We start from the raw sequence: 12,541 nt of genomic DNA, 5'->3' as shown, positions 1-12,541 counted from the left end.
CCTGGGGGTGTTTAAGAGGAGGCTAGATGAACACCTTGCTGGGGTCATTTGACCCCAGTACTCTTTCCTGCCATGGCAGGAGGTAGGACTCAGGTCCCTTCTGACCCTAGAAACTATGAAACATGTGCCACTTTCTCCTCACTCACCTCTTGTCAACTGAGTAGCTCAGTGGTTTTCAACCTTTTTTCATTTGTGGACCCCTTTGGGAAATTTCAAATAGAGTGCAGACTCCTTTGAATTTTAACTGGGTATTCACATACTTTTGATTGATCATATCATCTTTTGCAGACCCGATAGACATGGGTCTGCAGACCACAAGTTGAAAAACACTGGTACAGCTTACTAGGTTGGCTGATATTAATTAGCTCTATTCTCCTTCCCTCTGACATGTGTAGCTCAGTGCTGTTCTTGGAATTGCCAAGCCTCCCCTGTTGCCCTTGTCTAAATTTCATTTACTTGCCCTCAGTCATAATTTTTTTTTTACCCTTATCTACTAGAAAAGTTGCTACATTGCCAACAGGTTAACAACTCCTGGTCTGTGCAGACCTCGGGGGCTGGGATCAAAACAACAATGCATGGCATGGATAAATCAGTGGCTTGCAACCTTTTTTAGACTTGACACACTCTTCCTTAGACTCAAAGCCAGTTGGAAAATGCCAGTTCTTAAGTTTCCACCCATTCGGGACTACAGAAAAACAGAGCAATTTGCAAATAATTCAGAAAGATCACAACAGGTCAGAATGTTATTACCACAATGGATAACTATATGAAATCTCTAGGTTAATTTTGTGAATCATGTTCGCACACCTAGCGTGTGCAAACCTGTGGAACCCTTGAAAGAACGTCAAAGCACCCGACAGTGCTGCAGCACCATGGCTGGGAAGCACTAGTCTACACTGCAGTCACACAGATAGAGAACTGCAAGCTAACTCAGTAGCAGTCCAGTCATGCAAGCAAGGAGCTCTATCCTGTGGAGAAGCTGAGTAAGTTAGCCCATGGGGACCTCTAAGGCTGCTGTACCTAGATTGCTACTGGTACATGAGTGAAGGTATGGCTACACTGACAAGTCCCCATAAAGCAAGCTAGGATATTCATTTGAAGGACATCAGTTATTTTGTGGTAACTATGTCTGTGTGCATACTGTTACCCTGCAGTAAGTGCAAGACTGTTTTCTTGGCAATGAAAGTAGGGTAAACTGTACATATTGTACAGTGAGTGTGCGCGTACAGGCAGTTTTTTGTGGAATAGATGTAATAAGTGTAGAATAAGTGTAATACCTTCGGCCCTATGCTTGTTTTGCAGTCTCTTGCTTGTGCAGTCATACCCTGAGCATACTGTAGCCCAGAGAATTCTGTGCAAGGGAATCACAAGTTAGAGAATGGCTCTGTTGTTCAGAGGTGGAATTGCCCAGTATTGCACCCCTGTACCACATGCCCTCATTTCAGCAGCTCTGGCTCCAGCACTAGGAATGGCAGAGCAGCAGCAACAGTGCAGGAGCTGCATCTGTAGTTCGTTGTTGCTGGGCGAGATGTCACCCCCTTTTTTACTGCAAATGTGAGTGTTGAGAAGCTGAAAAACTGTTTTCGGCAGCAAAGGAGGCGACATCTCCCCCAGCAGTAGCAAACCTCTGGCCGCAGCTCCTGCAGCGTGTGTTGCTACTTCTCTGCCCTCCCCACTGTCAGAACCAGAGCTAAAGCCCCTGCAGGAAAGGTGCGAGGGACATGAGGGCAAATGAGGATGGAAAAGCAACCCTTTAACTTCATTCCAGTACCACCCCCATTAGGCAGTGCCTGGAGCTCGTGCCCTGCTAACCCACCCATCTTTACACTACTGCTATTATCTCATTTCCCCTTTCCACATACCCCTCAGCCCCTATTCCCTCTTCCTTCAGTAGGGAATGGCATAGCAAAACCAGAAAATTCTGTTCCAGCCTACGTATAGGATTACAGAACACTAACAAAGCTAAACACCCAAAGAATTAGCATGCAGGTCCACAACTGAACAAGTCGATACATTCCAGTAACTTGAGTTTAGCTTTGTAAATGAACCATTCTAGCAAAATTACCAAAAGGGAGTCATGCAAAAACATAGGTTTTGATAAGCATTAAGGTCAGAGATCATAAGGAGTTGTATTTCAAAACCTAGTTGCTTAAAAGGAGTCCAGCTGCAAGCATCCATCACGCCCAAATATCATGCAATTTTTAAAGTGCATTCACACGTCTGCACTTTTAGATGGCTTCTAATCTGATGAAGCAGAATCATAATGGCATACAGACCTTTTTTCCTTTTTCTTTTTTTTTAAATCAGAGGTAGTCATGTATTACAAGATCCATCAGCCGCAGGGCCCCTATTGTGCACACACACATGCATGCATAAGGAAGCTATTAACTTACGAAGTTTTAAGCAAGGATTCTGGGAAAATTAACCAGTGAGACTCGAGAGCATTGTTAAAAGGGGGTTAGTGAGAGTCAGATTAAAACTTCCTATTTCCTGTGTTGTGCCTGTGGCACGTTGGGACTCTATTTCCAGCACTTCAAGACCTGATATGCAGAGCCTCTCACGAGACTAAACAACTTTTCAACTTTTGCTGTTAGGAAGAACGTTGTAAAAATCCACATGTGCACTTGTATAATTTCTTCAGAGTGAAGTGAGCCAGTTAGGACTCATAACCAACCTTGTTACGATGCAAACGTGTTTTCCTATTTCCTAAATAGTGCACTGGGGGCACAAAGTAAAGAGACTCAAAGAAATAAACACACTCTTACCAGCCACGAAAGAAGTACTTTGGGACATGCCAGAAGGAGCTTCTCCTTCGTGGAAAGGGGACAAATTTACATTCAGGTTGCTTTAGCAAAATATCTCCCACTGAATAGCAGCAGCAAAACAAAACTAGGTGGACAGAAACAAAAGTTTAAATCCTCCCGTCCGTAAACAATTGTGTTTTTGTATATGTAGTCCATGTTTCTCCCTTAGTTTTTTTTCTCCCCATAATTCTGAAAAGAAAAAGGAACAATCACTGGGAACTTGTGAAGAATGTGTTGCAAAACCTTTTATATCCATCTTAGTACTCCCAAAATGGATTTCTTCACTCCATCATCCAATTCAAGTTACCTTCTCCTTCATATTATCAGGGCCAAACACAAACAGCACTCTCATTTTAAGCTTTAGCTACGAAACAATACTTAGCTCTGACAAGTTGCTTTTCACCCACAGAATTCAAGCCAATTTACTAGGGGATATACAGGAATTAAATTATTTGTGATACAGAGATGAAGGCATGCTGCACAATTTTAGTTTCAAGCACAAAGACAAGAGAAAGAATACAAAAACATCACTTTATTAAAAGCTAAAATATTTTCTTCCCTGTTAGTGTGATTTTCAGAGAGGGCAACCCTGACCATTAACAGTGGAATGGTTCCAGTGCTATTAGCTGCACAAACCCAAGGTGCTTGTTTTAAAACCAAGTAAGAACAGTTCACAGACAGGTCAAAGCAATCCAGCTGGATGGCTCTTCCCCCTGTATACTATAACTACCATCATAAAAACAGAAGCATTCCTGTGCTTAGTTACTAACTGGAAAGAAGTCAGTCAGTTCCTGACTGAGACATGCAGCTGCATACCTTGAGCACTTGTGGTCGGTGAAAAAGGAAGGGAGTGAAATGCCATGCAGGCAGGGAAGACTATTTACTATCTGACTTTTAAGGGAAGTGAGGAGTGTGGGGAATGTACAGCACAAAACAGAGCAGTGTGGCATCCATAGGTCAGGGAGTTGGTCAGAAAGTGCCAGAGGCCAGGGTGACACTACAGATTTTTCAAATCATCTAGAGGTAAGATTTCCAGACACAGCTGAGCTATCAGTAGCCTCTAATGAGGACACAGTGAAACCAAAGAAACTGCACTCTTACCAGTATAAGCCATTTTGTTCGTAGGAGGTGGCTTGTCTTCCTTTATCAGTAAAAAAAAATGCAACTTTGCCAGTACAGCTGCATCTGTATTAGGAGGATTTTGCTGGCATTAAACACCAGCAAAGTGCTCCTGCCGTGGACACGTTGCCCGAGGCCCCTCTTACATGCTAGCATTACAGGCCTAGAAGTTCTGCAAAAGGCACAAAATACAACTGCAGTGGTATCCTGCTGGTCTAGCTTCCTGACCATCTGCTTTGCAGCCAGTCCCCTCCCATAGGACATAGCCTAGATGCTTTGGCTGTGCTGTTGACGAACAGGACATACTAATTCAAGGTTGGGCAAAATATGGCCCGCAGGCCAGATCCAGCCCGCCAACTGATTATATCTGGCCCACAGGTGGCCAGTTATCAACTCATGGGATCCAACCTGTGATCCACCTGATGCCAAACAGTTGGGGCTGTTTCCATCAGGCCAGGTGGGACTGCTTCTGCCCAGCGGCGTCACAGCAGCGTCAGCTGTGGACCTGGTAGATGCTCTGATCCCCACCCAGAACCTGCCAGCCATGTCCACAGCTGCTTCTACCACACCAGGTGGGTGGTGGCAAACTGTGGGCATGGCTACCAGGTTCTGGGTTGGGGAGGGGATCAGAATGTGCTACAGCTCTGGGTGGGTTAAGTGTGGCCCTCGAGAGGACACCAAAACTCATTAAGTGGCTCTCTAGCCAAATAATTACCCACCCCTGTACTAATTTCACAGATTTAAAAAAAAAAATAGGGAGGGAGGGGGCCTGCAGGGCACTATTCACTCTGAAGTGATCAGAAGCCCAAGATTTGAACCATTAGTTATAACAACACTAGGGAGAGGGATGGGGGGGCGGGGGGAGGGGAAGGACCTTTTCTAGCTACTTGGAAGAAAATATTCCTCATCTCTGGACATGCCTGCTTAAACCCAAGCACATTTCAGAAGCATAACTTAAATCTGATATCACTGATATGAACCAAGCTTCTATAAAATATATGTTTTTGTAGTTCTCTCTCTCATCTTTGTCAGTTATGTCACCATGTTTCTATACTGCAGACACTTTGCAGCATTTCCCACTAGCTGTTCCATCAAGCACCTGGCTTGCCTTTCAGTGCAGTAAACAATGGTTCAAAATGGAGGACCTATGATATTAAGAAAACACCTTCCCCTCTAATACCTGTGTTTTGAAAAACTTCTTTGATAATTCCACTGAAAAATAAAAATGAAATTCACATCTCTCAAATCAATGCCAATTTGCATGTTCAAACTGGCCTTGACAGTAAACGCAAGTTAATCAACTTAACTCTGATTCTTGCATGCTAGCACATTGCTAGGTGCTTTGCGCTTCCAACACTGCAGGGGAATGCTTACATTTGCTGGGAGCCCTGTTGTTTTGGAAAAGGACTTTAAAAAAAAAAAAAAATAGTATGAAGGTGTTTTCTTTAAGGCCCCCTCCTCTGCCTCCAAGACAAAAGCCTAAACCCTGAGAGCATTCTCTTACAGCCTGCAGAGGGCAGCAGTATACCACCAGAAGAGTATACCAGATGGTGCTTTAAGCACATCTTCCCATATAATCCAACAAGCAGGACTTCTACAAACCATGATTTGGCTGACAGAAATACAATATGGTCCAAGTAGAATACATCCCACCTACACGCAAAAAAAATTAAGCCCTGCAGTCTGGCTTCCAATAAAACAATACAGAAGCTAGAGGAACCTTGTTTCTACTGTACACACCTACAACTCTTTGCTCCATTGCAAATATCAGAGAGGTTTTTGGTATGTATTATGCTTCTGTGGTGCAGGGAAGGGAAGGCTGTTGGCCATGAAGTCTCACTCCCACACATGCAGCCGAGCTGCTTTGGTATCAGATCAGCGTAGGAGTTCCATGCATACTCACACTGAACTGACACTTGTCAAAGTCTAAAATTCAGTTGGACCTTTTCATGAGGTCAGCAAGAATGAGCTTAGGCACTTTGGAAGGTAGGAGGAAGAGGGTGAGCTGGAAGGGTGGACATCTCATCCTGCTTCTCAAGCTTATGCATTGCAGTCACAACTGGAATAAAGTGCTGGAGGATCCCCCTGTGGTTGAGAGGCAGTTCTGCTCTACCACAGGGAAAGGTTATAGACATCGCTAACTGATGTACAGCTCCCATAGTCAGCAGATTTTATCTTTCCCCTAGCAGAATGTACACTCCCATAAAATGTCACGCATCCAGTTCATGTGTCCATGTCAGGGGTGCTTAGTTTGGTTTGCCACATGCACATGCTTCTCTCCTTGTCCATGTAGGCATCGGGTTCTGGGTAGCACCCTGGTCCACCCCCTCCCACAGTTAAAAGGAACTCCCCCCCTTATACACATCTCTGTGCTTGCATATCCTGCGCACTCTCTGGTCTCTGTGTGAGCAGCCAGACTTTGGCGACAGAGTTCTTGCAATGTGGGCACAGTCCTGCGTGGCCTGCGCAGGGGTTCAGCGAACACCAGGGGGGTTCCCCCCATCTCATCAAAATGGATAGGGTTGGCCCGAGTTCCTGCCACCACTATCTCCAGCAGCGTAACAACACAGTCTGAGGACCAGTCCCTGAGCCAGAAGTAGCCCTCCTGGAAGGAAATCCGGAGGCTGACTGGGCCCGACGGCATCCGAACGCTCAGGCTGAATAGAAAGTTCCCCTGAGCGCTGTCCCGCACCAAATAGGTCCCCACTGGCTCCCGCTGTAGCTTGGCATGCGCCTCACGCACAGACAAGGGACCCCAGTAGAAGCCACTGGCCTGTAAGATATTGAGTGATCGCTCCAGGACCTCCCACTCACAGCTGCGAAAAACCCGGTAGTGTGTGGGTAACCTGGATGATGCTGGGGCAGGGAGAGTGCTCCGATGCTGCCTTTGCGGATGAGGAATTCTCTGGTGCGTGTTCTGCAGATCCTCCGGCCTCCCTTTGATCATCTCTCAAAGAGCCCATGGGTCCCAGAAAGCTGCTATCTGTAACATGCTCACTTCTTTGCACCCAGCCTAGAGAGGAGAAGGAAAGTGAGGCAGGCAGGAGTTCTTTCATGTTATTCTGACCGGACAAAAGAAAGGCTTCACACAAAGGAAGCACAGCAGCAAGAATGCCAGAAGTGAGGGACGATGCAGGCAAGTTACTAAGGTGATAAATAACAGCTATTTCCCCTCTGATTTCAGTAGCTGTTATGGCAGCTGATGCTTCCTTCATCCCTTGGTCTCACTCCAAACATTGCAGATTATATTTTAGTAGGACTCTGCCTCATCTAGTCTTAGATGACTCCAAAGGGGCTCCCCACTGCATCCCTGGGCAGCCCACACAGCTCACCACTGTGACCTCACTGCTGGGAATTTCCCAGTGGGGCTGTTTTTCCTTTTCCCTCACACCCCAAGTTAAAGAAAAAGCCCAAACCTGAAGACAGGACCTTTTCTAGCCAGGAAAACAACTTGTGCAGTATGATTGTATTGCTGGTTTGAAGGACTCCTCCTACCTATCTCCACTGTCTCCTTAGAAGACCCACTGGACTATGAAGAAATGGGAGTTGGGAAGGACTTGTCCCCCTATATTACACTACATCATAGCCCTGCTCCATCTGCCATCAGATGAAACTCTGCTTCCCATCAGTAAGCCCCTTGTAGATTAGGTCCTTCCTATGTGGTAACATTAAACCTTGAGCATGTGGTTCAGAGCTGCCATGAGGTAGGACTGTTTTATCCTGTTTACACAGTGGGGTACAGCCGGTATCCAAGCTGTGATCCTTCCCCATGCCCCAGTCCCACGTCCCCCCTGCCCTTTGCTCCCCCTTCAGCCCTTTTCCTCCTGGAACACAGCCTGTGAGGTATCCCCTTTGCTGTGTGAATCCTGAGGGACATTTCTGAGCCCCAAACTTCTACCCTGCAAATAGCTTATCCTGATAATTTATTGCTCTGTAGCTGCTTCTGCATCTCCTGCTCCCTGCCCCCCAGTAGCTTCCCTCTGCACCCATTCTGGATTAAGATGACTCTCCTTTTCTTACTGCCACAATCTCTCCATTTCTGTTTGCATTTTCTGTGTTCCTACCAGGCTGTCTATATTTAACTGCATTGATTCCTACATCTGCTCTAACTGATATCAATCCATCTAAGTCATTACAATTATAAAAAATATATATATATACTGGGTATAAATATCTATATGCATATAAAAACATAAAAACCACAGCCCTGAGCCAGAGGCTTGCTCTGTGCGAGAAGCCTGAGCTGTTACACACCACTTCCCCAGCCCTTCTAGTCAGTAACTCACCGCCAAAACCTTGCCCCTAGTCCTCCGAGATGCTCCATTAACCTAATCACTCTCTCTTTTACTGACAGAAAGAGAGGGGGAGGTGTATATGTGGGCAGGCTTAACGGCTGTCCTGCAGCCTGAAGATTGAAGAACATGCGCCTTCAGTTTCCCTTTACTTCTCACCTCGGGGAACTCCCCAGCTTGTCTCAGGCACATGGCACTACCACTCCCGGACTCACACCCAACACAACCACCCCAAGGTAAGGCTGCTCTATGCCACCTGCCTAGGTAGTCAGGCAAACCCTAACCTAACCTCTTATAACCCCTGCTCTAAGAATCCCTTTTATTAGGCTTAACTAATAATCACTCTCATTTGTAACCATTCAGAAACTTCCTTTTAAGTAGTTCACTTATGCCACAGAGAGCTCTGTGCACTCAAGTTCTGTGCTACACCTTTTCCCCTAGCAGAAACAGCAGCAAACTCCTTTCACATAGTCCAGGAACACTGCCTTAACCCATAACTAAACATGTGCCTCAGGAGAGACAGGAGAATGTAGTCTCCGTGGTCCTTGCTATCCACGACCTGCAGAGGTACAAAGAACCAGGGCCCATTGCTATGGGAGCTTGCGAGACAGATGCTCACTGAGTAAAGCCCAGTCTTTGCTAATCTTTCCCTTCACAATGGGCCTTGCTGTGTTAGGAAATAATGCAGTGCTAACACTCCACAGCCAGAGCTCTGCCCTGCAAAGAACTGAGTTTTCAGATGATACAATCACTAGAAAGGCTTTCTAGTTCAATTCTGCTCCAGAAGGTTTGTGAGCTACAGGCTCTTTAATTGTCATTGTTAAAGACTAACTGTGTATCTCCTACACCTGAGTACAACAGCATTTTGGAAAGGAATTGCCAGTGATGCAGGTGAACAGGAGGTAGCGACCTCTGGCAGGCAGATTATTTATTTTTTAAGTAGTCAGCAGGCAGCTGCTCAGGTCAGTCTAAATCTCAAAGAGGGTTGTTGCATCATTTCTACTCTTCCCACTGCTCCCCTGGAAAAGTGGAGGGATACATGAGATTTCTCACAGAACTCATGCTCCACAGGGAGCTGTGACATGCCTCTCCCACAACCAAATGAACAGGTTGTAAAGTCCCAAGTAATTAGAGGCAGTAATTAGTGACACTTTCATCAGCTGAGACTCAAAATACTGAAGTCCCACAAAATACTACTAGCACAGCTCTTCACTCATACTTCTTGCTGGGGGAGTTACTTGCCCACCCTTACTGCACCCACAAGTACTTTGTCCCTTGACTTTTCATTCAAGTTAGCAGCAAATGGCCTTTGGGCACTGGAAAATATCCAGACTCAGCACATACTTTGCAGCATATGCACACAAACGTTGACCCAATTCTGAACAGGTTTGATAAAGTTGCCTGTGCACTGCGATTCACTGTCAAGGTGACTGTACTCTCCTTTTCCTTCTGACCCAGACTTGTGTACAGTGGTCTAACAGACTGCCATTTTGTACAGTTTTCACCTTTTGGCCCCTGTATGCAGCCAAAAAACATTACTCACTGATGCCTGGCAAATCCAGTGCATACACATCCAGTGACAGCTTCAAGAAAAGATCCGATTTTTTTGCATCTTTCACTAATTCCCACCCTCCTTCCCTCCCCTCAACACAAATGCTGCTTACCTCTTTCAGCTTGTCACTCCTGAGTTCTTGGACATGAGGCCCAGGATTGTCCATTTCCGAGCGTGCCAGCACAGTCCTTTCCAGTTTTTTCCAAAGCCTTAAGAGAGAACAGATCTTCTCCTTGGAAAAAAAAGAGAGAAGCAAGTCAAGTTGGCCATCAGTGAAATACAGTGGGTCACCAAGTCTGCCTGTCCTGACCCTTTTGTCTTGTTACCAGCCCCAATGTATGCTTTGTAGCACTTTTCAGACCATGAAACCCCAATAATAAATCTATCATCACTGCCTTCAATCCTCAGAGGCAACTACAAAGAGCTTGATGTTTGCCACAGTCTTTTCAAAATTGAATAGCAACATTACAGGATATCTTAAAAACTATTTTTAATAATCAAGTGTTAGGCCCGATTTACAAGATCCCAAGTAGCATAGTCACAGTTAAGATGAAAAGCATCTTGGTCTACCAGTAGTGTACAGAACAAACATACAGCCTCTACTATTGTTGGACCATCTAGACAGAGACACAATCAACTCTAATAGGTACTTTTCTGCCTTGATGTTTTACAATGTCCAAAGCTATTTTTACTGCTTGTGCAATATCAGCTGATCCCCATATCAAGTCAGTACAGTACAACCCCTGGTGATGCAGCATACACAGACCCTCATTCAATCACAGTCCTGCCAGTGGATTCAGCAAGCAGAAAAAAAAACAAAACTGACTTTCTGCAGGCCCTTCGAGGCACTTCCCCACTGCTCTGTTTATGTATAATGTTTCATTATTTCACCTCACTGTCATTGGTTTGCACCATTTGCAGCCTGCAACAGGCAATTCATCCCTACAAGGCAACTTTAATTGCAATTAACTGAATTTGAGTCCACACTAGTGTGACACAGTCAATGCTGCTATTATCTATTTCAGAATTCCCAGAACAGCTCTCAGCTGAATTCTGGGCAATTCTGGAAGGCTTTACACATGCCTCTTTCTTAAACCTGAGGAAGGGCATGTAATGCCTGAAAGTTTGTCCAATAGCTCTCCTAGCTGCACAGTTGATCCATTACAAGGTATCACAAAGCACCCCTACCATAGGTGCCCATAGGTATTTGTAGGATGAAGGAGGCACACTTCCACAACCCACAAGGAAAAGTCTGTGCTTCTCAGGAGCATGATATACAGCTTCCTGAAGTATGGAGACCCTAGCTTAAAGAATTTCATGCAATATGGAGTCTAGGCACAATGCCTGGCTTGAACTTTTGTTATACAAAATCTTTTAGCTGGATCCCATTAAAGGCACTGCAAGTCGTGAGGTGGCTGCAGAGAAGAGGTGGAGCAAAGTTCAGCATAGTGCCCAAGCGTGAATCTGGAAGAAAGAGCCAGGGCTAAGCAGACAGCAATACACTTGAACAGTGGACTAACCTTGTTACCACAACAGTGACCTCCGTCCACATTGGTACTAGCATGATGTAACCTGCTATCACAACAGGGCATGTGTGCACAACCACAATAGAATCACTTACACACACCAGCACTAGAATCAGCTGAGACTATCATGGTTGGCTCAGAAAGGAGGTAGGATTGGAAGAGACCATACAAGCAAGCAGTGAGAGCTAAATGCACAGATGCAAAAGGCGGGGAAATCTTAACTGCTACCTTGCAGTTAGGCCTGCAAGGAAGTTTGTAGTTGTCTTTACCTTTCACTGGACAGATACCAATATTGTTTCATTCAGGATGAAGGACATCACAGCTGCCATGTAACATGGTATTTGAAAAAGTCTAAGACTGAAACTCTCTCTAATCCTATAGCATCCAACCAGGATGCAAGAATTATAGATCTCCTTAAGCTGCAGTCTAGTACCAAGAACCACATGTAGACGCAATGACATTTCCTGTTTCTGTGCATTACAAACGAACAGCCAAAGCCACATACTCTTTGGGAATCAGTTCTATAGGTCTTGCAAAAGAATTGCTATTGCTACAAGCATTTGTGATTTGGGGGCAGGCAGGGTGAGACAGAGGGGAAGAAGGGGGAATGGATGGGTAACATCTTTACCCCCTCTTTAGATATTTAACTTTCACCCACAGGTAAGTTCCACATATGTTTTATCATTCTTTTTTGTCCCATGTCCCTTCTGGTTAGTTAGCTGAAGATCTTTAATATTCCACACTGCTGATATAATCTGAACAAGGTTTCTACCCTCTCCTCCTTCCCTTCCCCTGCTAAGAAAAACAGTGATTTGATGCATTTTAAACATTCTGCACATCATCCAAATCTGTAAGTGTACTTTTTATATAAGCCAATGACGAATTATCTGCAAATTAAGCTGTTTGGCCCTAGCAGCAATAGCAAAGTTTGTTATAGCCTGGCACTGCATATCAGACAAGCCATCTCCCTCCTGGAAGTCAAAGTTGTTTTGCAGTTTGCAGGTAACCAGCTGCAGTTTATTTTACTGCAAGGCTTGTCTAGTTTGTTGGCAGAAAAATCCTAACTGCTTGCCTTTCCAAGACCATAACTTCCTTTGGACTATTAAGTTCCAGCATCCAGTTTGGAAATTTGTCTCCTCCCTCTTAAAAAAAGAACAACAAAAAGAAATCAAGCTATTCTGCTAAGTTCAGCAACTACTGCAGTATTCTGCCCACCCTACCCCAGCTCAGCTAGAAAAAAAAAAAAAA

The 12,541-nt window shown here is 45.0% G+C and overlaps 1 protein-coding gene across 2 annotated transcripts in view; it reads right to left on the bottom strand.

Moving 5' to 3' along the window:
• Window positions 1-5,360: 5,360 nt before the first annotated feature.
• LOC109316850 (suppressor of cytokine signaling 1-like) overlaps window positions 5,361-12,541 on the bottom strand; it is a 15,918-nt gene continuing 8,737 nt past the window's right edge. For both annotated transcript variants that reach the window (XM_019545228.1, XM_019545229.1), the window contains exons 2-3: window positions 9,880-9,999; window positions 5,361-6,936 (exon numbers count right to left, since the gene is read on the bottom strand). In XM_019545228.1, the coding sequence (XP_019400773.1) occupies window positions 6,160-6,870 (711 nt within the window). In that variant the 5' untranslated portion in view covers window positions 6,871-6,936; window positions 9,880-9,999 and the 3' untranslated portion in view covers window positions 5,361-6,159. The remainder of the gene's footprint in view (window positions 6,937-9,879; window positions 10,000-12,541) is intronic.

This window comes from Crocodylus porosus, unplaced genomic scaffold (assembly GCF_001723895.1).
Source record: "Crocodylus porosus isolate Cpor-Errol unplaced genomic scaffold, CroPor_comp1, whole genome shotgun sequence".
NCBI classification, from domain to species: domain Eukaryota; kingdom Metazoa; phylum Chordata; order Crocodylia; family Crocodylidae; genus Crocodylus; species Crocodylus porosus.
This window is presented reverse-complemented; position numbering and strand designations above follow the sequence as displayed.